The sequence below is a fragment of the Cygnus olor genome, chromosome 2, assembly GCF_009769625.2.
Source record: "Cygnus olor isolate bCygOlo1 chromosome 2, bCygOlo1.pri.v2, whole genome shotgun sequence".
NCBI lineage: Eukaryota > Metazoa > Chordata > Aves > Anseriformes > Anatidae > Cygnus > Cygnus olor.
The window spans coordinates 151,770,673-151,796,180 of record NC_049170.1 but is presented as its reverse complement, the minus strand read 5'-3'; the positions used below and the strand labels follow the sequence as shown (position 1 = coordinate 151,796,180).

At 38.0% G+C, this 25,508-nt stretch overlaps 1 protein-coding gene across 2 annotated transcripts in view; it reads left to right on the top strand.

Annotated features, from left to right (window-relative positions):
- The window catches only part of ADCY8 (adenylate cyclase 8), a 127,980-nt gene that overhangs the window by 31,748 nt on the left and 70,724 nt on the right, over positions 1-25,508 (top strand). For both annotated transcript variants that reach the window (XM_040547186.1, XM_040547185.1), the window contains exons 3-4: positions 17,961-18,091; positions 20,099-20,210. In XM_040547186.1, coding sequence (XP_040403120.1) covers positions 17,961-18,091; positions 20,099-20,210 — 243 coding nt within the window. The remainder of the gene's footprint in view (positions 1-17,960; positions 18,092-20,098; positions 20,211-25,508) is intronic.

Here is a 25,508-nt window from a genome sequence, read left to right as displayed (position 1 = left end):
GCAAGAGAGAGGTACCATTATACACATGAAGGTGTACAAGAAATTAGAACTGCTCAGTAGGGACCTGCTTGGATTTAATGGAATTTTAAGAATTCCCTAATGTACGTGCAGATTTCCTGGAATACAAATATAAAGTTTGTAATATATTACCTTTTGAAGTGGTGGAAAGCAAGAGATGATATTCTGTATTTCCCGATGATTTTCATCTTGAGAAGCTGAATTATTTTTCAGTGGAAATAGTCTCATTCTTTCATTTGTCATTATTTTTTTTTGTGGACTGCATTGAAAATAGAAGTTAAAACCACCAAAATCATAGTTTGTCCAACTATGGGGAAATAATGCTTTTTGTTTGTTTGCTTGTTTGTGCACTCTGAGCTGAAATTTTGACAGATGTGATTTTTATTTTTTATTTTTTTTCCCCCACTGTCATTTTCCATCAGCCTGCAATCTCTTTCTTTTTTAGGGTTTCAGTACTTATGGACTCCTGGCTCTGTTTCAATATGGCTATGTTTTTGTTTTTTTTTCCAGTTTGATGGTCAAAGTAATTTTGCTCTGGAGAAAAGTCTATGTGCCACATTATGCCCTCAACCTTATTGCTGTAATTCTGGATTCACCCCATTGATTCACCCATTGTTCATAGAAAATATCCTCAGGTACAAGTTTAGCTTTCAGGTTGATTCACTTACTGCACAGGAGGAAGAGGGTGAAGTGTAGTCCTGTATGAAAGGAAAGATTCATAAAGAGAATTATTTCAAAGCTCTTAAGTGACTTAAATTCTAGCTTCCATGTTTCAAAAACTCTATACAATTAAGCATTTAAATCTTTTCTGTTCCATCCTTCCTTTCCCATCACTCCATCAATTGTTGTTATTCTCAACAAGACTTTTCAGTAAATTTTTCAGAAGTGTTTCAGAAAGTTCAGAGTTTCAGTCATATTTTCAAGATTAACTACTTCACTAAGGATCTGGTTTTTGTTTTGGTTTGGTTTTGAATTTTTAAGCAATTGAGGTTGTTAATAAAAACATATTAGCAGTTTCAACAGTAATGTGTTTCCTAAATCTAGTCACTATTATAATAAAGTGAATTGTACCATGGATGCAAAAGAGAATTACTCCAGAAGCCATTGCTAACAATGTTTATGCACTTAACAGTACAGTACTATCTGTGTGACACCATTTGGAAATCTCAGCACTCCGTGAAACTGAGGGAACATATGTGTACACTTCTTTCTCTATTTTCATTTCAAAATTATAATTTTGGTGAAGATCTAAAACATCTTACAGCTTGGCTTAGTTAAATGAGACTTCACTGCCAATGACTACCAGAAAGATTATACCATAGAAAGACAGAAGGATTAGAGAAACAACATAAAGGAGGCAGAAAGATAACAAGATATTATGTTGTATAAACAGTCTTAGTTTACCAGCTATGGACTAAACCATTAATATAAATATTTTCTAATGAAATGTAGTTACCTGCTTGTGTTTAAGATACATAGTTATATCAAACAGCCAAAAATGGCATCCATAAAATATCCTCCAATTTTGTTTTCACCACATGGTAATTATGTATAAATGAGGAATGTGAGGTTCTCAGTTTTGTTGAATCAATTCTTCTTCAATGACATCATCACTTACCATTACCTGTTTAAAAATTTGGTTCAATATTTTTATTTGGTACCTCTTCATTTCAAAAATGTTTACACTCTGCAGTGTTTTGTTAACAACCAGTTCAAAAACATTGTCTTCCTTTTTATCTTGATTTTATTGTAAAGGCACAGCAGGTGATTCTGATTTCATTATACCTAGGCAATGAAAATGGAAAGTATAACTTATTTTCTTAATTAGCTACTGTAAAACTTTCAAAAACAAGGAATATATCATTTTCCTCATTTTAAAAATGTTATGAAGTTGCCCTCAATGAAGAACAGAAACCTACATGACATTTCATTTTCATTTCTATTTCTCTTCAAAACAAAATCCCTAATTTCACATGAATGATGTATTAAATCCACTCATACATTGAAATGATGTCTTTAGAATGATTTGAATTTGTAAGGCCTCTATGATGTCCTTATTTGCTCTTTATCCAACAATTCGTATTTGTCTGAAATCTGTCTAACATTTTAAACTGTCATATATTGTCGTTCATTTGTAAATAATTTCTCAGACAACAGTCTACCTCTTCCTCCACCACACATACATACATACAGCAAGCTATATCTATCTGAAAACAACTATTAAGCAAGGAGGTGAATATTTTGACTTAACAAAATTTCCTATGACTAAAAATGTAAATGGAGTTGTAACTGATACAAGAACATCACAGAAGTTAACTTGCTAATTAGCTTTAAAACTCATTCCAGCACATACCTCTAACATTAGAGGTTTTGTAATAAGATCTCAGTCATAGAATCATTAAGGTTGGTAAAGACCTTCAAGACCACCTGGTCCAACCATCACCCTACCACCAATGTCACCCACTAAACCATGTCCCTAAGCACCATGTCCAACCTTTCCTTAAACACCCCTAGGGACAGTAACTCCACCACCTCCCTGGGCAACCTGTTCCTATGCCTGACTACTCTTTCTGAGAAGAAATGTCTCCTCATTTCCAACCTAAACCTCCCCTGGTGCAACCTGAGGCTATTCCCTCTAGTCCTATCACTAGTTACCTGTGAGAAGAGGCTGTCCCCAGCTCCCCACAGCCTCCTTTGAGGCAGTTGTAGAGAGCAATAAGGTCTCCCCTGAGCCTCCTCTTCTCCAGACTAAACAACCCCAGTTCCCTCAGCCGCTTCTCATAGGACTTGTGTTCCAGGCCCTTCACCAGCTTCGTAGCCCTTCTCTGGATATGCTCCAGGGCCTCGATGTCCTTCTGGTATTGAGGGGCCCAAAACTGAACACAGTACTTGAGGTGTGGCCTCACCAGAGCAGAGTACAGGGGGACAATCACCTCCCTGGTCCTGCTGGCTACAGTATTCCTGATACAAGCCAGGACGCCGTTGGCCTTCTTGGCCACCAGGGCACACTGCCGGCTCATGTTCAGGTGAGCATCAGCCAGCACCCCCAGATCTTTTTCCTCTGCACAGCTTTCAAGCCACTTTGCCCTAAGCCTGTAGCATTGCATGGGGTTGTTGTGGCCGAAGTGCAGGACCCGGCACTTAGCCATGTTGAACCTCATCCCATTGGCCTCTGCCCATCGACCCATCCTGTCCAGGTCCCTCTGCAGGGCCTTCCTACCCTCTGGCAGACTGACACTTCCCTCCAACTTGGTGTTGGCTGCAAACTTACTGAGGGTGCACTCAATTCCCTCATCCAAGTCGTCAATAAAGATATTAAAGAGGATGGGCCCTAACCCCTGGGGAACACCACTGGTGACTGGTAGCCAGCTGGATTTCACCCCATTCACCACCACTCTCTGGGCCTAGCCGTCCAGCCAGTTTTTAACCCAGCAAAGATTGTACCTGTCCGATCCATGGGCTGTCAGCCTCTCCAGGAGAATACTGTGGGAGAACATGTCAAAGCCCTTACTGAAGTATAGGTAGACTACATCAGAAGCTTTTCCCTCATCCACCAGGCAGGTCACCCGGTCATAGAAGGAGAAGAGGTTGGTCAGGCAGGACAGAGTGCACCTTCAGCAAGTTTGCTGACAACACAAAGCTTGGAGGAGTGACTGATACACCAGAGGGCTGTGCTGCCATTCAGAGCGACCTCGATGGGCAGGAGCATTTTGCAGTGAGGAACCTCATGAAGTTCAACAAAGACAAATGCAGGGTCCTGCACCTAGGGAGGAATAACCTCATGCACCAGTACAAGTTGGGAGATGACCTGTTGGAAAGCAGCCCTTTGGAGAAGGACCTGACAGTCTTGGTGGACAGCAGGCTGACCAGCAATGTCAGCATGTCAGCAATGTGCCCGTGCGGCCAAGAAAGCCAATGGTATCCTGTGGTGGATTAGGAAGAGTGTTGTCAGCAGATCAAGGGAGGTGATCCTGCCCCTTCATTCATCCCTGGTAAAGCCTCACCTGGAGAGCTGTGTTCAGTTCTGGGCTCCCCAGGACAAGAGGGACATGGAATTACTGGAGCAAGTCCAGAGGAGGGCTACCAAGATGATTAAGGGACTGGAACTTCTCTCATACAAGGAGAGGCTAAGAGGGCTGGGCCTGTTTAGCCTGGAGAAGAAAGACTGAGAGGGGATCCTATCAGTGTGTAGAAATACCTGAACGGAGGGTGTCAAGAGGATGGGGACGGACTGTTTTCTGTGGTGCCCAGTGATGGGAAAGGAAGCAATGGTCTCAAACTGCAGCACAGGAAGTTCCAGCTGAATATGAGGAAACATTTTTTTACTGTGACGGTGACAGAGCACTGGAACAGGTTGCCCAGAGAGGTTGTGGAGTCTCCTTCTCTGGACATATTCAAAACCCACACGGATGCCATCCTGTGCAATGTGTCCTAGGTGACCCTGCTTGGCAGGGGGATTGGACTAGATGATCTTCAGAGGTCCCTTCCAACCTCAGCCATTCTGTGGTTCTGTGATTCTGTGAAAACATTACCTTTCTGAAAGATTTTATTTGCATAATTTCTGGTAGAGTTAGAGCACATGATGCTGTTTTATGAAAGAAGGATTTTCTCTGCAGTTGTTCAAGATGACAGGTGAAATCAATTCATATCTTTGTGACGCTTACTTTCATCCTCCTGTGAGGTGTTTCTTCTTGTTCTCATGGCAGCAGATTCTGCATCATTCATGAAAAGAAAACTCTCTACCTGGTGTGCAAAGAGCTCACCAGCAAAGCTGCACTGACACAGCTGTGCTAAACTATTAATGGAGGCTAAGACAAAAATCAGAAAGAAATCATCCATATTTTTAACCCCTGAGAAGCCAAATAAACTAATTTATTCTACTCTAACACTACATTGTTACCTACAGTGAAGTTACCCTGTGCTAAAAGGTTCTAGAACCACAATGCAATAGTCTCTTTATCTGATTTTTTGCATCCCTCTCCAATATGTTCTTTACAAAGCAGACCCCTTTCTCTGCAGGCATCTTCTGAAATTTCACCAAAACAAAGTCCTTTTATACGAAAATAAAACCCCTTCTCAATGTCTTCCTAAGCGTTATTTATGGCTTCTTGGGTGTCTGGCACACTGTCAGAGACTGACCTGAAGGTTGGAAGAAGGAGCAATTAAGACAGAGGATGACTGGGGGAACAACCACTGTCTGCCTCTTGTCTTGCAAGGATTACTCAGGAGAGAAGGTCCAAGCTGGCATCATACTTGATCCACCACACTTCTGGGGATGCTTCCAGTCAAGCTGGGGTTAAGACAGGCTTCTGCAGGCATAATTCTCAATTTTGTCAGATTTATGGGGAATAATAAGAAGAAAATTTTATTCATTAAATGATCTAAAAAGAAGAGTCCCTTATAAAAATACCCTAGCAGACTTCTCTTCCCTGTAAGTCCTACCACTGCTTTACTGGCAAACTACATTACAGCTGATCTCTTTCTCATAGAGTATTCCACAAATTCAATTAAAGCTCATTTTGAAAATTAAAACAGCTTGGTTATTATTTCATGTGATTTCTGTGATGTATTTGAACTCAAACATTCTAATGGACCATTTGACTAGGCAAGCAGAGGGTTGGTTTCTGGGTAGGAACTCACTTCCTCCTGTTCATATGCGGCTTTTAGGACAGAAGAAGAAGAGCACATCCCTTAGTCTCCAGAAGTCTGCTGCTGGCCTATTTAGTCTTTCCTGTTCTTTGTGGAACAACATTAATCTTGTCTAAATCTCTTCTCCATTAGAAAATTGTTCTGCCTGACCATTTGTTTCCCTTCTACCTCTGCTTCCTGAGGACTATTTCGCACTTGCCTCTGCAATAGTCTCTATTTCCCATAGCTTTAACGGGCCCCCTGCAAACTGATGAATTCTGTGTTTGTTTGTTTTTTTAAAGAAGCTTACATGTTTTATCAAGCTATTACAGATCTAGATTTTAATCAACCATCAGTACTTTGCAACCTTTAAAGTCAGAACAGATTGGGCTGAGATTGGAACGGACACTTTAAGAGGGTTAAGCACTATAAAGTCATCTTCTCTGATATCGGTGCTAAGAGTATGAAAGTCCATCTAAACTGCTATGAGGATAAAGTTCAGATTTGGTTTGAAAAACAATAATCTGAAGTTTAGAGGTCCCATGAGTTTTAAACTAGTTTTAAATGCTTCATAAATAAAAATTGTGATCACAGTAATTGAGCTTTTATTTTCAGAGAGTAGACAACAACCTTCCAATTAAAAATTCAGGGGAAACCTCTGGTTAGACATTGCATTTAAGCCAGTTTTCTTCTGTATAGGAAACTCAGAGTGTTGAATGTGAGATGCTCAGAAAGGTTTCCCAGTTCTTCAGACTTTTTTTAATAGTGGTGCCTTTCTCTAAAGATCCCTGATCTCAATAGAAATTTGTTCTTGGAATTGCTCTTTTGGTATTTAGAGGGTCATACTTGGTATAAAAACTTAGGGGATAATCCAACGGCTGAAGGGATATGCAGACTTTACATTGTTGTTCTTAATTCATATTGTGATTCAGAAGCTGACCTAGGTCCCTTAACAGATTTTTTATTACTTATATAAAATAAAATAAAATAAAATAAAATAAAATAAAATAAAATAAAATAAAATAAAATCATACACACTTATTCAGACTTGAGAAGATAAGACTGAGAGGGAATCTTATGTTTACAAATATCTTAAGTGTGGGAGATGGAGGAATATAGACAACGTCTTTTCAGTGGTTTGTGGGGACAGGACAAGGGGCAATGGCCACAAAATGGGTCACAGGAAGTTCCACACGAACATGTGAAAGAACTTCTTCACAGTGAGGGTGACGGAGCACAGGAACAGGCTGCCCATGGAGGTTGTGGAGTCTCCTCCAGATATATTCAAGGCCTGTCTGGATGCCTACCTGGGCAACCTGCTCTAGGGAACCTGCTTTGGCAGGGGTGTTAGACCCGATGATCTTTCGAGGTCCCTTCCAACCCCTACAATTCTGTGATTCTGTGATTCTCTGATTATGTTTCTGTTGGTTCCAGGGAACACATTACAGGACCAGCACATTCATTCTCTACATCTTCTTGTCTCAAAATACCCCATCTGGTCACTTCCACTTTCAGTAGAAAACACATTTTGCATGTCAAACTTTAGGTGCTGTTCCTTCACGTTCTGCTTGTCCACACTCGAGAAATTTGCTGGTGATATTTGTTTCTTATCCTCAGAGTGCAAGACCCAGATTTTGCTTTCAAGTAGAATTGTAAGGTAAAATCAAGATAAAAATCATGCTTTGCCTTCTCTTCCATTACTTGTAAATCTGGACTAGTCACATGGACACAAATAGAGTAATGAGATTTACAACCAATGCTACAGAGTTCAGAATCAGACACTAAAGTACAATTTATGGAGGGAAAAATAACCCTGAAGAGTGGCAGGACTTCAGGCATGGGAGTTTTCCCTAGAAAATATTGGTGAGGAATAAAACTGCTTCCCATCTCTTTTGGATTCACTAGTGATAAAGCTACTTTTGAAAGTTTTTTTTTCTTTTTCTTTTAAATCTCTGAAGCTGTTCAATTACTGTGTTCATCAATAGTAAATGGGACTCATAGCTCACTGATCAGTATTTGGTGGCCTCTGACCTGTTTTCTCAGCTCCTTGCTAAGGAGAGAGGTGTCTAATAAAGGAAGAAAGGGGAAAAAAAAGAAAAAAAAAAGCCATTATCACAGCTACCACTGGCTCATGACCCATGCTGACTGCCTCAAGGAAGTGAACAAAGGTAAAATGAGTAAGGGGAATGAAATAGTTTAAGCCCCCTACAGCGATGAGACACTTCTGCCATCTGGTTTGCATTGCAGTCATCTCTGCTTAAATAAAGAACTCCAGGCTCCAAACTCATCAGGCTAGCACCTTTCCTGAGCTGTGAATAGACTTACCTGTTTTAAGGTCATTTTTATTTCTTGTTCAGGATCAGAACTTTACACTAACTTTCCTTAATACCCTGGAATGACTGCAGGAGTCTTTCAAAAGTGCTTATCATCATCATAATTAATAGGGATTCTGATGTCCTAATAATAATTTTAAATTCTTTGTAAATGAGCAGTATTAATTCTAAGCTAGCCAGAGACAAGTCACTGATGCAATTGTTAAGATCATTTAAGGTAAGATAAAAATTTTGGATTAAGGTTTATGAATAGGTTGAACATCTTTCATATCGTCAGTATTTAAGTACCCATCTACAAGTCTATTAAAAAGGATTTGATTTTCACAAAGTGACCATTGTTCCACCTCCTGAAACTTCCCAGGAGAAGTTTTATCTAGCTTGTGCTGTTTAAGATTGGGGTCTTGTAAGTCTCTCACAAGAGACGTTGTTTGGGTTCCTTGTTTTGACCAGAATGTCATCCTAGCTCTTTTTCATCTCTTTGTTCTGCAGAGATTTAGTCATATAAAGCTGAGAATAAATGGCATGTGAGCTTGTTTTCTGACATCTCCCATGTCATTATCTGCAATAACTTATACTGTTGAGAAAAGTATATTTTGTTGAAGTGGTCTAGTAATTTCTGAAATGGCAAATAAAGTAACAAAATGGGAAAAAAAAAATCTAAATAAATAGAAAGTACAAATAGTGCAGAAGAATTACATGATGATTCAACAGCAGCAAAGTCAAAACAGCCCTAGAAAAGTGAAAGTGTACCAGGGCATAGAACTACAGACATTAAAGTCAGATGGGGCCAACCTGATCTTTTAGAACAAAATTGACTTGTAGCAGCCATTTTACTCTCCCATTTTATTCATATAAAACAAGGAATAGCTTAAGATTATGCCATTATGGAATCCATCTGCAGAATATGTTTCTTTCTTCTGTTCTTAAGGCATGCCTTTGACTTTCCTGTCCAGACTAACTGGAATTTATGGAAACTAACATGTTAGATTACAGTACAATACTTTTGTTGAGTTATTTGTCATATTTCCATATAAATATTTTTATTCTGGATATTTTACCTCTCTGGAATCACCTAACACAGAAGAAGAAGAAAAACAAAACAGAACAAAACAAACAAACAAACAAAAAACATGAGATTTAGAAAAACAATTACAAAGCCATAAAATTTGCCTTGCAATGTACTGAGTATGTGTTTGGATTACTGCAGCCCTGGACAGTATCGCTTATAAACATAAAGTTTCATGTCAACAAGACAGCACAGTAATACATGTTGGTTTGTAACTCTTGCTTTTCTCAGTATGTCTTTGTTACATGATTGGTTTTCCCCTTGGAATATAAGTCTAACACGCTCTTCATCTAAGAAAATCATGTTAGGATCCAGAGGATCTGAGCTTATTAACCATTGCAGTATATACATACTGAATTCAGCACCTGTATTTTCTATTGCTTAAGTTAAAAGATAGCTCAGATGAAAAAGCAGTGTCAGGAGATCATTTTGTGATATAGCCAAGTAGATCTAATAGGTGGATGCTGATGTCAAGGAATGTAAACTTGCTCCCTGCAGCTCTTAGTTCCAGATGTGTTCCCCTCCACTCCTATGCAGGTTAGTTCTGTGTGTGTGACCTTATGGTGAGCTGACCATTGTGCCAGTACCACGCAGAGTAAACATTGGCTGCACTTAGGTTCAAGATTAATAATGTTACTTTTAAAAATATTTTTATTTTCTTTCTAAGTATTTTATGAAGGAATACTATTTTTCAGTTAAAAGATACAGCAGCTGAAGTAACGGGGACCATTCCAAAAAAATCTCTCAGCAGGAAGTTTTTCCACCACCTCCCAGCATGATACAAGATAAGCTAATTTTTTAAGAGTCCAAAATGATATTGAAAAGACATGAAAATACAAACTGGAAGCCCTAGAACCAGAATTCTATGGCTCAGGTTGCATAGGGCAAGCAGGCATTAAGATTGCAATATTCTTACATGTTCGGTGAGAAAGGAGCTTCCTTTGACACCTGACAATAAACTTTTAATCAACAAGCTCTGCCAGGATTTTGTAATGTGGCTTCAGGTACTTTTATCTTCCAACCATTCCTCACCCAAAAAAAGCAAAGGAACAGCAGTATCTTGCAATCCTTCCCTCTAGCATGTGCTACATTATACTGTCTCATGCTGTTCTGGGCAATGTTATTGAGGAAACAAATGGATAAAATGTTCTTACAAGAAGGTTGTGGAAGAAGCTTCTTCCTTCTCATGTCACCACAAACTTCATAATACTTCTCAGTTAACAACTAATTAGGCACCATTATAAAAAGTCATGACTCTTATGAACACTGGGTTATCAGTTTGGACGAGACCATAGATTGTATTGTTTCATAAAACAATAACTGAAAACAACAAAAAACAAAAGTCTCCAAAACCTCCTCTGTGATCTGGCCTTGTTTCTCTCTGAGAACAACAGATGCCTGAATGGAATATGCAGCCAAGGATGGGATAAGTGGGAATGGTAACTGCCTGAATTCCAATAAAATAAAGTTGAGATAGCTCATATCACATATTACAGCAGTAAGTAGAAAAACCTAATAGGCAACCTCATAACCCCATGAGTCTGAACATATCAGTTATTGCAGTTCTTTACATATTTTTAAATTACTTGCTATTGTCTTGATAACACACAAGAAAGAAAGGCTGCAAATAGACTGTCCATTGTGCACTAAGAAGGAAGGAATTTCTTGTTAGAGCTGTTCATCATAATGAAATGTGTTAATTCCCATTTTCTAGAGTGGCATCTCCAGTAATTACATTTATTCTGAACAGTGTCACTTTTTCAGTAGAAAACAATGCCATTTTATCTTCTTTCCTTAAATGTAACAAAAGCTTATGCGTTCCAGAAAGGCTAAAAACGTTGCTCTGAACAGCACTTTTCTCATTCGGTTAAGTTCAGCGATTAAGACTATAGTGCATCCATGGTATTAATTACAAGTATTGTTAAGGCCAAGCTTGACAGTTCTGGCAAAATGGTTCCTAAATAATCAGGATGGAAAATGTGGAATGTTTTCTTTAGAATCTCTGCCATATTTAACATTTTTTAAGTATGTCCATTCCATTTTTACAAAACTGCATTGAGAATAGCCAAAAGCAAGTCATACCCAAATCAAAATACTTCCACCCAGAAATATCTATGGGTTCATTCATCTGAAAGTACATGTAGAGGAGGAAGAATGAAACTTGAACTGTCCTTCAAGTAGTGCTTTTCATCCCTGAGTGAAGCCAACACTGATAAAGATTTTGAGAAACAATGGAAATTCCAGGATAGTATACACAAAATTTCAGCCTTTGCCCTTTACCACCTAAGGGGAGCTGGTACTGGGAGCTTATGCAGACATTAGACCCTGCTGGGGTGATGTCATTCCATATTCTGCAGGAAAACCTTGGGGAGTTTGGTCTTCCTATTGGCAACCCCCTGCAGGCACCAGATTGCTTGTTGATGTTTTGTGCCTGTTGGTATTTTGTTCCCTTTGATCAGCTCCAGTGGAAAGGTCTCCAGTTCTGTTTTTATTCACAAGACTTGAGACCTCTTGTGCTGGTTAATTGACTGTCCTAAAAACGGTTCTTACAGTGGTTATTTACTCATCAGGGACTTGTCCCACTTTGCTGTGAATGTGCCCAGCTACACTTGTGTCGTTGAAAGTATGGTTGATACCCCCTAATGAGGGACACAGGTATCACTGTGCACAGACAGCAGGGAAGTTGTTCAATAAAAAATGACTATTACAGTTGCATGAAACAAGAAGTGGGCATTAGAGGAAGTGTGACTGTTACAATCTTGGGACTTTAAATTGACATGTGTGACTCGTGAAGTTATCTTTCTTTATCACTAAAGTATTTACTTCGCTATTCCTAAATTTTCCTGAAGAAGTGGATAGAGTAGGAGTCAGCTCCAGATTTGGGACCTCTCCTAACTAACTGACTACATGAGCTTTACATCCCTGAGTTCCCACTACAGTCACCTGAGATCTAGTCAATACAGACAATGGAGCCCAGAGAAACCTACAGAGACACCAAAGTAGATTTATATCTGATCTGTTGAGTAACTCTGCAGACTCACCGGATATAATGGAATCTGAAGCATACCTGCACTGTACGCATCAAAGTTCAGTTGTTTGAATCCAGACGTGAATTATAACGTTTGTTATATTTAGTGGTTTCTGCCGGTATGTCTCTTTTAAATAGTTACTCTTTGGGTTAAACATTATTTTCATTATTTATTTATTCATTTCTTTATTTACTTTAAAATGTGACCACTCCACCTAAAAGACTAGAGTTGACCCATGTCATGAATGGTTAATAGGATAATAGATCGTTAGCTCTTTTGTAACATGCCTTTGCTGCTATCTTCTTCCATGATGTCATTTCTTTTGAACAAATATATCTCTGTCCCTTTTCAAACCACTTACCACTACTGCTGCTCACCTTTGAATTGTCTCTGCTTACCCAATTGCTCAACTAGCAAGCTTTCAGCAGAGCTAGATAATGTAGTTTTTCACCTTGGAGTTCATGACACTTCTTTATTAGGTCTTTCTCTGAAAAAGAGATTTTTTTATTGTTACTATTATTCATATCTTTCCATCTCTCTCCGAAAATGCCTTCTAGGAGAGACTTGAGTAGAAACGTGAGGACCTTTTAGTCTTTCAAGTAATACAGTACAGAAGACTATCATTTTTTTTTTGCAATTTTCTTCTCTGTGGTCTTTTACTATTCTTTTATATACAACCTCCACTTATTTCTTGCACTGTTCTGTGCCACAGTATCGGAATCTCTGAAAAGGGAATAATAATATTTAACTAGTTTGAAGTGGAGTTAGATGCAGAGGTTCCTTATAGGAAGGGAATGGTGACCTGACAAGCATATTCCTGGATAACTGAAGAGCTTTTTTAACAGTTAGATTGAAGAAAAGTGGTGTGAAAATCCTGTAAAGAAGGTACACATTCTAGACCATAAAATATTATCATCAGCTTTAAGAAAAGAAAGGATGAACTTGATCTAGACCCTAGAATCTCTCTCTCTCTGTCCAATTTTTGGAAGGCACCTGATTCAATATCCCCACCACATTGTCAGTCTAATGTTATTTAAGAGCAGATCAGAACAGCAAAGGACGATTTTGATGCCTGTACAAGGAAGAATATTCTGTCCTTTCATAGAAACAAAGAATCACAGAATGGTTTGGGCTGGAAACAATCTTAAAGGTCATCTAATTCCAACCCTCCTGTCATGGGCAGGGACACCTCCCACTAAATCAGGTTGCCCAAAGCCCCATCCAGCCTGGCCTTGAACACCTCCAGGGATGGGGCATCCCCAGCTTCTCTGGGCAACCTGTGCCAATGCCTCACCTCTCTCTGAGTAAAGAACTTCTTCCTAATGTCTAATCTAAATCTATCCTTTTTTAGTTTAAATACATTACTCCTTGTCCTATCACTATACTCCCTGACAAAAAGTCCCTCCCCAGATTTCCTGTAGGCCCCCTTTAGATACTGGAAAGCCACTATAAGGTCTCCCCAAGGCTTTCTCTTCTCCAGGCTGAACAAACTCAACTTCCTCAGCCTCTCTTCATAGGAGAGGTACTCCAGCCCTTTGATCATCCTCATGGCCCTCCTCTGGACTCGTTCTGAGTTCATGTCCTTCTTACACTGGGGTCCCCAGAGCTGAATGCACTACTCTGGGTGGGGTCTCATGAGAGCAGAGTAGAGACAGAGAATCACCTCCCTCAAACTGCTTGTGATGCTTCTTTTGATGCAGCCCAGGATACGGTTGACTTTCTGGGCTGCAAGTGTACATTGCCAGCTCATGTTGAGCTTCTAATCAACCAATACCCCCAAGTCCTTCTCCTCAGAGCTGCTCTCAATCTATTCTCTGCCCAGCCTGTATTTGTGTTTGGATTGCCCCAACCCAGATGCAGGACCTTGTACTTGCCCTTGTTGCACCTTATGAGGTTCGCACAGGCCCACCTCTCAAGCTTGCCAAGGTCCATCTGGATGGCATCCCTTCCTTCCATTGCATCAACTGCCCCACACAGCTTGGTGTCATCAGCAAACTTGCTGAGGGTGCACTCAATCCCACTGTCCAAGTCACCAACAAAAATGTTAAACAGCACCAGTCCCAATACTGACTCCCAAGGAACACTGCTTGTTACTGATCTCCACCTGGACATTGAACCATTGACTGTAACACTTTCAGCGTGACCATCCAGACAATTCCTTACCCACGGAGTGGTCCATACATCAGATCCATGTCTCTGCAACTTAGAGGTAAGGATATCATGTGGGAAAGTGTCAAATATTTTGCACAAGTCCCAGTAGATGATGTCAGTTGCTCTTCCCTTGTCCACTAATGTTGTAACCCCATCGTAGAAGGACACTGAGTTTATCAGTCATGATTTGCCCATAGTGAAGCCATGTTGACTGACACCTATCACCTCCTTATTTTCCATGTGCCTTAGGACAGTTTCCAGGAAGATCTGTTCCATGATTGTGTCAGGCACAGAGGCGAGACTGACTTGCCTGTAGTTCTCCAGGTCTTCCTTTATCTTTGTTTTAAAATAGGGGTTACATTTCCCTTCTTACAGTCAGTGCAAACTTCACCAGACTGCCACGACTTCTCAGATATGATAGACAGTGACTTAGTAACTTCATCCACCAGTTCCCTCAGTACCCACAGATGTATCTCATCAGGTCCCATGGGCTTGTGCACCTTAAGGTTCCTTAGCTGGTCTCAAACCTGATCTCCTACACTGGGCAGTTCTTCATTCTTCTAGTCTCTGCTTTTGCTTTGTGGGATTTAGGCTAATTGAGCTTTGAATATTTCAATACTGGATACTTGCTTGACTTGTGGCTGTATTGTCTCATAACTGTCACACACATGAATGCAGAAACCCTTATGTGTTATTTTCTTTTAGTATTTTTCCACAGCATGACAGAGGTAATACTGAATAGTGACAATGAGGTATATGTATGCTTCGAATCAGCATCCTGACAAGAGCTCTTCACATGACGCAGTATTAATAGAGGAGGACTGAAGTGGAGGCATACTAATTAACCTCTGTTTTAATGGGTCATTGCCAGATCTTACATGCAGCCAAAAACATTTAACTTACCATAATGAGTTGCATGAATTTTAGGGTATCAAATGTGCGGGACACATTTATCTTGGCTTAGTGAACACATGTCAAGTGAACTCTCCTTTATTTTAAATAAATGTTGTCAAGCCATTGCCTGATACCCTCTTAAGTGTATACAAACAAGCAGCATAAGTTTTTCCTGATGTGAAAAGAAGCATGTTCCTCATTTTTAGCCACACATCTGTTAAAAAGTGGTCTTTTAAAAATGTTTTGTTAACATACATTTCATAAGCATTTCAATACTAAACGGGATTTCTATTTAATTCCTACAAAGATAAGGTAGATTTTTTTTTTTTTTTTTTTTTACAGTGAAAAGATTTTATGTTATTATGAGGGTATCTTCAGAGGAATTCATCGAACACTTTAATCATATGGCTCTCTGAAAGACTGATATGATTTACTCAAAGGGTGGATTTTTTATATGGCCATATTGAGCAAAGTATTATAATAGTGAAGGAATAAGAGAATATATAGCCTAAATACCTTCTGTTATAGGAGGCTGAAGGACACGAAATATCAAAAATATTTCTGGTTCTTGGAAGATAATCAGCTGTTGTTCCCAAACACACTATCTTAAGAGACCATGAGATATTTGCTTGAAAGTGGAACTACCTCAGGGCCAGACATTTCTGTGAAAACTTAGGCTTGCAGGAGTGGAAAGGACCTCCTGAGGGACTGGTATGCTTCTTGTTGTCACAAGAAACACATGTAGTTTTTACACATCAGAAGTGGAGGGAAAGATAGTGAAATTCACAGGTCTGAAAGGCAGAAAAAAATCAAAACAATGTAGCTGTGCTAAAATTAGTACTATCTATATGGCGACATGGGGTAATTGAGGCAATTGTCCAACCTGGGCTTTTTACCAGAATAAAAGGTGTTTGACAGAATAAAGGGTGAGCTCACTGCATGGTAGCTCACTGCCTGCTCTGTATTAGTTATCCCTACCTCTCATCATTTTTTTTCCCCCTTCATAGAGGTAACCCTGGTTTAGTGAAGTTTTGCAGAACAGGTGGATTAAAGAATAGCAGAGTCCCTGTTCTCTCATCTTGTGCATCGGCATGCTATGCAGACAGGAGCCCAGAAGAAATCTGCTGTCTCTAAGGGGAACATTATGCACCTCTGCTCCAAGTGAAGCTATTAGCAATGTGTGCTTTGCCTTCTTGAGTAAAAGTACAGTTCACCTCAGCTGGGGTTACCATCTAGACAAACGAAGGTGTTTATCCACAATGTGTTATCATTGTAGCTGAGGATTATTTACTAACTATTAAAACTACTTAGAGTGGGAATTCTTCATACTTTTCACTGCAAAATATAAAAGTTAGAATCTGTCTTGCCTCCTAAAAATGCTGGGGATGGATTCCTTCATTTATTTTATTTTGTTTTGTTTTGTTTTGTTTTGTTTTATTTTATTTTATTTTATTTTATTTTACTTTATTTTATTTTATTTTATTTTATTATTTTGTTTTGTTTTGTTTTGCTTTGTTTTATTTTATTTTATTTTATTTTATTTTATTATTTTATTTTATTTAAGATGTTTCATCTACTGCTGCATTTCATTTATGACATTTAATCCTGCTGACATCAAAAAGAGAATTTTCATGAATGTGTTTGTCTTTTACCCACATTGCACCTTTGAAATGAGATGTAGATTTTTAAACCACTCAAATTTTTTTTTGAAAACTTTGGGGTTTTATTTGTGATATTTGAGAATCTCCAGTAAAGATTTCCAACTCTTGGAATAGAACAGAGTTTTAGCTGTGTGATACAATCTGAAAATGGAAATGTGAAAGAGCTGTACTCTCCAGTATAAACCCAAGCTTGCACTGGGCCATCCATGTCTTTTTGCCTTTTCCTTGTGGTCTTATATATTTTTCATACAGATCATGATGTCACACAGCAGTTCACTCAAGTCTTCATCTTTCAATGCATTGTATCATGCGTTTTGATTAGCAAGAGTATATATGCTCCATAACTTGCAAACACTTTCTTCCACTTCTCTTTAAACTGAATGAAGATTGCTCTGGTGAAATGTATGGGCATGGATGTATAAAACAAATTCTGCCAGTGACACTGGATGCTTCTGTAGGTACTCCAGCCACTAAATGCACTGAATGCTACATAGTTGAAGGCAGCTGTTGTGGCTGTGTAGTTCTCTTTAACTATTGTAACCTGATTAACATAAAAACTAGTTTATTGCCAAATCTGTCCCATAAAACATTTCTTATGTGTGCATTAGTTTATATTATCCCTGTTTTTAAGCTCTGACAATAGAATTAAAAATTGTTTAAATGTCGTCCTTTTCATTAGGTGAATGGTAGTAAGGTTCCTCTAGATATGTCTTGTTCCAGATTGATCTCTAGCTTTATTAATAATTAAACAGTTTATGAATGCAAAGCATACAGTCTGGAATTTTTGATAAATAAGCAACAATGAGAATTTGATCCTACTTGCTTTGGAGGACATTCAAATGTCCTGTTAATCAAGCTACCACTGCTAAAATGCAGTGCTTGATATGTCTGTAACTAATGTTCACTGAGAAGCTTGTAATGGACATAATGACTAGAATGGATACTTAAATAATCTACAGGTAAGCTTAAAACATTCAAGGAAAGAATTTGTGGGAAGGGTCCTTGTTCTAGACTCAGGTTATTAATGTGAATTATCACAAATTTTTAGAAGGGAGAATCACATCCGAAATTGCCAATTACCTAGCTATTCTAATAACACAGAGCTCAAACAGTTCCTGTGAAGTATTAATTCAGTATGATACTAATGGGCCTAACATTTGGGTTTCCTCTTTTTTTTTAGGAACGGCTGGTGCTTTCTGTCTTACCACGGTTTGTAGTTCTGGAAATGATAAATGATATGACCAATGTGGAAGATGAACATTTGCAACACCAGTTTCATAAGATCTACATTCATCGCTATGAGAATGTCAGGTGAGTGGTGGAGCCTCTCTAATATTTAAGGTCTTAGCTGCTGCTAAATGTCTCCTGTTTGAGAGTTCTTCTTACATTGTTTTATCCATTAATAAATTAGAAAATTAATGGACTTCTACATAATAGCTGAGCAGATAAACACTTAGGTGCCTTCTCTTACTCATCAGGATGGCTGGATGCTTTTGCCCTAGTGAGACCTGTTTGAACTGAACCTTTAGAGCTGTATCATTTGTGTATTTTATTTTACTTTTTTCACTTTAGTTGTGTGCTCAGGGTTACAACGAATGTGAAGCTGTGCCTGCATGTGGACACAGACTCTGTCACAACCTTCCTATTGACCCTATGGACTGAGAAATGAGAAGACTGTAAGACCCTCTCAGACATGCAGACATGTCATGTGTCTACTCTGATTAGTAAATATTTTCATTCAGTCCTTCTTATTATCACTTTCCTAATACCATTATCCCCCCTATTAAATTTTGCCTATCCTAAACTTAGGTTTAGTGGTAATAGTAATCCCAGAGCTGCTACTCACTTAATAAGTACTTGCTGTACATTTACATCAGGATGATCCGCTTCCATTCTATAATTTTACAGAATCTTTGAATTAAATGTGATCCCTCACAAACAGGATATTTAGATAAGTCCATAACATTTGCCATAAATTTGTCCCAAAACACATGGGCAAGTGATTGAACTGCCATCACTGAAGGAAGTGAAAATATGCGTCCTTGGATATGATGGGGTGTGATTAGCTAGAAAAGCATATACTTTGCCTTTTGATGAAATACAAATATAACTTTGTCTGGAACAGTTCAATAAATGCAATGTTGAACTTCTATGGAAGAGTAAATAGATTATCTGCTGCTTCTGAGGTTTTGCAGTACCTCATACATACTCTTTCATTAAATCTAGTGGAAGGTCTCAAGGACCTTTACAAAAGGTTTGCTTTGCACTAAATTAACATATCTTTCATTACCCTTTTTCATTCTCAGTAAGTGTTGCTGTAGAGGAATCAAAACAGAGAGAAGATGGACCTTCTATATGAATGGAAAAGAGTTTTAGTTAAGGATAAAAACTCTAAACATAATTTAGAGCACAAATGCTGGTCTGTTCCTATGCATGCTGCCACAGACAAGATCTTTTCAGTTTCTCAGTATTTTTCCCTAAATGTTGAGCACACAATACTACATGAACCAATGGGTTATCAACCCTTAAATTTAGTGTCCCATTATGTTTCTCTTGCTGTTTTGATAATGAAAACTGGAGAAATTGGTCATTTGAAAGTTGTATTTTTATCACTATCTAGGCTATTATTAATACTCATTCCTCTTTGGGTAGTTTGGTAATTTACTTTTTTTTTTTTTTTTTTTTTCACAAATAAAAATCCCACCCAGACTGTGAGCCTTTTACTTTATCCTCATCCAACTGAGTCTTGTATGGTACATAGCTGTGCAAAGCCTGAAGATCACTATAAAAAAAATGAAATCTTTGAAATCAAAGACACTGTAAAAACCCCCATATATAAAGATATATAAACCCACTCACAAAGAAACTATTAACAGACAGCTGGGTGACAAGTCTCTGTGTTTATATGGCCTTCTATGCTATGGGTTCACTATGCCACAGTCTTCTCACAGATAAATGGGGACAATAGTGCTTATTAAGTCTCAGCTCTGCCTTTCTGAATATTCTGAAAGCCCAAAATTACATAAACCTTTTTCATTCTTGGTGGTATTTCCGTAGTCCTTTTAATATTTTTATTTGATACTCCAGAATCTCCAAAAGTGTAGAGCAAAAGTAGAATGATTTCAAAATATTTCCTTACTTGTAATTTATTTCTCAGTAATTATCTTCTCAGAACACACCTCTAATAGACACTGAATAAACACAGAGCACACAGAACACATACAATGCACCAGATTGTAATTTATCACATGGAGTTACCAAAGGAAATAAACTGCATTATTAATATCTCTTCTCCTTTTTTTTTTTTTTGTTTTTTAGCATTCTTTTTGCAGATGTTAAAGGATTCACCAACCTCTCCACGACTCTGTCGGCCCAGGAATTGGTTCGAATGCTGAATGAACTCTTTGCCAGATTTGATCGACTAGCACATGTGAGTTAAGCACAGCTTATTTGCAAAGGGGCATGGAGTCAACTCTGTATTTGGGGACCTTGGGGAAGATACTATAACCACCATTCAGATTTTTCCCACTGGAACTTTATACAGCTACTGAGGTTGGAAGACACTGACAAATTCTATCAAAAATCATAGCAAGTGAAAGCTCAGATAGTTAGTTATCAGAGCTTTGGGCTTTTGTAATTCTGGAAATTGTCTACCACAGTTTCTACAGAAGTTTTGTAGTTCTGGTCCTTCCTGGATTTTATATTTTTTTAAGACCTTATCTTTATTTTGACTTTTCTTCTTAAAACTAAAGAAGGTTAGAAGACCAATTCATTTAAATCATGCATAATCGGCCATCACAGTCATTGAAAAGGTTAGTTGCTAGCAGGTTTTACAGCCTTTTGGTTGAATTCTATCTTACTCTACAATGAAATTAATTAAACAGAGTAATGGAATTTGTTATGTTAGACAAATCAGTTGCTACTTAATTCGTACTACATAATAGAAAAAAGCTAAGTGCAAAGCACAGAAATACAAGCACACTATAACCCATGCTCAACTTTGCTAGGCCTGTATTTTCTTTTCTTTCTTTTAAAGTTTATTTGGTCAAAGGCTGGTTTTGTTGCCACTATCTTTAGGTGTCAACATGTGAGTTGGCTAACTAATCTGCTACTGTAGCCAGTGAAGGTCTAGTCCTTGCACTTTCTCTCCCGATCTGTGAATTTGATTTTCTCTCCTACATGTCTTTTAGTTGACTAATCCGATTGTTTAGAGCAATCCTCTAAGGGGCAGAAGACACAGGGAAGAATTAGTGTGGAAGCTAAATGGATTTGGCAACAGTGGTTAAAGTGATCTAACCATTACTAATTAGATTTATTTAAAAAAATAATAATAAAAATAAAATAAAGGCTTTTGGTTATGTTCCTTGGTTGTGGTTTCTCTGGTTGTCACAGTACCTGTCTGGTGTCCTGAAAATAGAGATTCCTAACAACTCCAGAGAGGAACAGAAAATCTGACACAGCTCTGCATGGCTTTTGGCCTTTGTGTCCTAAATGTGGAGCTCTGCACTGTATGGAAAATCAAGATGTCTTACTCAGGGTTCTGGACACTCATGAATGGGTTGTCTGCCTAAAATATAGGTGCCTAAATCTTGCAGTGGGCTTAACATATGCCTTTGGAAAATTTTGGAAGTGGACATGGACTGATCTGTGACATGAATTTTAAGTACATGTGATTTACATGAACCTAAATTTTGCTCTGTTGATGTTATATGAATCTTTCAAACCTGTCAGAGGTGTTTCTCTCAGAAAAAAAAAATAATCCCTGTTTTTTCATCTGATGGTCCCAGAAGATAGAGAAATTCTCATGTGTCTTGGGAATCTATTCCATTGTCTTAACACTCTCGCTGCTAATTCGGTATGCCTGGCTTCTCATTTGATTTTTCCGGATCCGAATTACATCCATTGATTCTTGCTACGGCCTACTTTTCCTAGACAAAAGAGCCATCTTGTAGCCTCTGATTTTCTCCAGGAATACATCTGTGTCCTTTGATCAAGTCACGTTTCAGGTTTCTTTTTTGAAAAAAGAAACAGACCAAGCTCATTGTGAGTCTTTCTTTCCTCTGTAAAATTTATTCCTTCAAATGATTCTTGTAGCTGTTTTTCTGGGTTTGCCATTATTTTTTTTTCAGAATCTCTTTTAAAGCATAGGTACCAGCACTGAAAGCCATTTTCCTGGACCAGCTTCCACACAGATCATCACCTTCTCCCTATTCTCTCTTTCCTTGATCATTGTCCAAAGATCACAAGTTTCTGGATATACCGTGACCACAGTATTTTACTGAAAATTATTCTTTTATTTTTTAAGGTCGTGCTGTCTTGTTATAACACATATACCTGCATGGTGCTTGATTATTTCACCAGTCTTATTTCTCCTGCAAATATTATTAGCAATGGTTTCATACTTCTCTATAAATCTTTGACAGCCCTTTTGGAAAGAGATCCTTTCAAAAACTCATTTGAAGGATCTTCCCCTAATGAAGATTATACATTAGCACTTAGATTTCAGGTCTTTCACTTAAATAGTTCTTAATCAGCTTAAGTAGAGTCATCATAACCCTTAATAGCCACTGTTACTCAAACTCTTGTTTTGCTTAGAATTACCATCAAAGCAAAGAGGTCAATTGCAGAAAGCTTGAGGAAGTTTCTTTGGATTTTGAGGAAAATCCTTACAAATCTTTATTACTTCCAAATAAAAATCATATTCTATAATCTCATATAACGGATTGTTTGACCTGCTATATATTTTATATAAATCATATATTATTAAAAAAGACACTATTTCACAGCTTACTGAGCAACGTAGTTTAGCTTAGTTTCTTGTTTCTCTTATTCAGCCTTTGTTTTCCTTCTGCAATGCAGAAGCAATGCGAGGTCTTTTTTTTTTTTTTTTTTTTTTTTTTTTTTTTGAAATCTTCAGCTGGTTGCATCACGTAGTATGACATATGCTTATGAATATAATTAATAACAATTCCATAATATCTGTATCATTACCACAGAACACTTTAAATCAAAATTAGAACTCAGTTCAATATTCTTAGAAGAAAGAAATGTAATGTTGTGTTATATACAGCTACTTCCCCCTTCTAATTGCTCTATGATATTTGTGAAAGATTTGTAGTTATTAAAGATGAAAGAGGCAGTTGGAAAAGAAGAAAAACAAGTTGGCATAAAACAGAGATGAAGAAAAGGTTTCTCTGTATATCCATCTACTGTGAGGTCTAAACAGAAACTTAATTAATATTAATGTTTTCCTTAGGCAGAAATTCTGATGAGAGAATGGAAATAAGTTGACATTCAGCAAGATACTTTAAGCCTAAAAAATATCCAGCTTTTATGAAACAATACTTATTTCTGACATTTTTTTTTTCCTCTGCTTCTATGCAGTGCTAGATGTCAGCAAACACTATGATTTAAATAGTTTGTCATATTTATTAATGTATCTACACTATGAGTAGATTCGGTTTCAGATATGGCAGAGGAAAGAGTAAAACCCTAAAGAGAGGACACTTTTGTAAGTTTTGTCACAATAGCAGCTGAGATGTAGTCCAATGTCATTAAGATGTAAAGGTAAAATCAAGACACAACATTTTAATTTAGACACATGCACATGCTGCTAGATAAACACACAGTCATATTTGAAATTAGACCCATCCTTAAAACGAAGCATTGATGCTGAAACAGAAATCTTTACACAAAAGACTAAAATTAATATTTCATATAAGAATTTACTGATTAACCTGTAAGACACTTCATTTCTTCGCAATTTCATCAGCTTTCGTTTGATAAACCAGAATATCCATGCCTCTTACTTAGAGGAGCTGTAGATGCTAAGTGGAAGATTCACAGTTTAATGAGCTTTTTTTCTCTTTAAGTCAGTAGCCTAGTGTTAGTGGGAGAGTTATGTAATGTGAATCACAAGTTACTTACACGTGTTTAAGAATTGATTACCTTTTTTTTCTAAGAGAGGTGGTCTTTTTTCTGTAACACTGGTTGAATTCTGTCTGGGAGATTTCAGAAACCTGCTAAAAAGTTCACCACAAGGGAATTATTGGTCTTGCTTGTGAATAGAGTTTCCAGGGCTGGAAACCCATCTAACTAGTGAGATCTTCAGCCAAGAATGCATCGCATAACCCCTGTACATGACCTCACCACAAAGAGGGAAGAGTGGAGGGCATTAAAGGCTCCTTTGTCTCCTCAATAAAGACACTTGTTGCAGTGTTTTACTTTTCCTTGACACATTTTACTTCTGAGGTAGCAGTGCTTTGTTCTTTTGTGAAATGATCTTCAAGCATGTAACTCTCAGAACTCCCTAGAGTTCCTAAACAAAACTGTCTGTTTAAACGTATGGAGCAGTAAAAAAGGTGTGACTCTCCATTCTTATATGTTTCGGGTACTGTATTAAGAAACAAAGTTAACTGGATTGTGAGCATACATATTTGATATTTAATTAGTTATAAGGACATTATACAATTTTATAGTAACAGGGAGAAGTGAATATTCTTTTTGCAGTACTTAAGGTTTTTTCCCTCCTCACCAATGTCAATAATTAATTGTCTAATACCAGTGAATAAACAACACTACTAAACAATCTTATTACTAAAGTTATAGTATTTCAGATGCTAAAGAGTCCAGTGAATCATCAAAGGTTCTAGGCAGCCAATAAAGCAGTAGTCCATAAGATAGTTTTAGAAATGCTTGTCCCCATAATTAATCTACAGGTGTTTATGAAAAAGTCAGATGAAAATGACTGATTAAAGAAATAAATCACTGTGGAAGTGGTTGAAATTTTAGGAATAGAATCACTTAAGTCCAAACCAAAAAAAAAACACAAAACTTTGTTGACTAAATTGAGATTTGGATAAAATTCTGGATTTACAAGTGTACTATCGAGATATGTCCACCTTGCCCTTTATGCATCTGCAGTCTTAGAAATTCCTAAGAGGCACAGGCTATGCTCATTTCCATGCGGAACTGCATAGAATCCCAGAATGGTTGAGTTTGGAAGGAACCTCTGGAGATCATCTGGTCCAATCCCCCTGCTTAAGGAAGGACACCTAGAGATGATTGCCCAGGACCATGTCCAAGCAGCTTTTGAAGATCTCCAAGGACAGACACTCCACAACCTCTCTGGGCAGCCCGTTCAAGCACTCAATCACTCACATAGTAAAGAATTGCTTCCTGATGTTCAGACTGAACATCCTGTGTTCCAGTTTATGCCCATTGCCTCATGAGATTCAGTGGGCTCTGCCTTTGCAGGAAAGAAACACACTTTGAATCGTTGTAACAGGAGTGTCTGTACTTAAAAACAGTCATGGCACCACCTACTAATCAACACGGGTTAGGAAGAGTGGTTGCTCACCAAATACAGAAGTCACAGCCATTTCTTCCACAGCACGGCAAGGGACAGATGCATAGATATAATATATCAGAAAACTCATGCAGGAATGTTCTTTAGTTCCTTCCATGGAACAAGAGACCCCAAAACCATATTTTCTGTCAGCCTACAGAATTCCTAACCACCCAGCCATAGGTTAGTCTCCAAAAGAAGTCATTCCTTACGTGATCTGTTAAACTGGTGTCCAGTGTAAAAATATTTAAGTATTCCCTGGTGTAGTCGGAGGATACAAGATGGTGCATTGTCATGTATTTTCCTTCACTTATATAAAAAAAATAGAAACAGTCCTGGCAGCCATGACCCAAAACCTGATCCTCCTTTCTGCCTGAATCA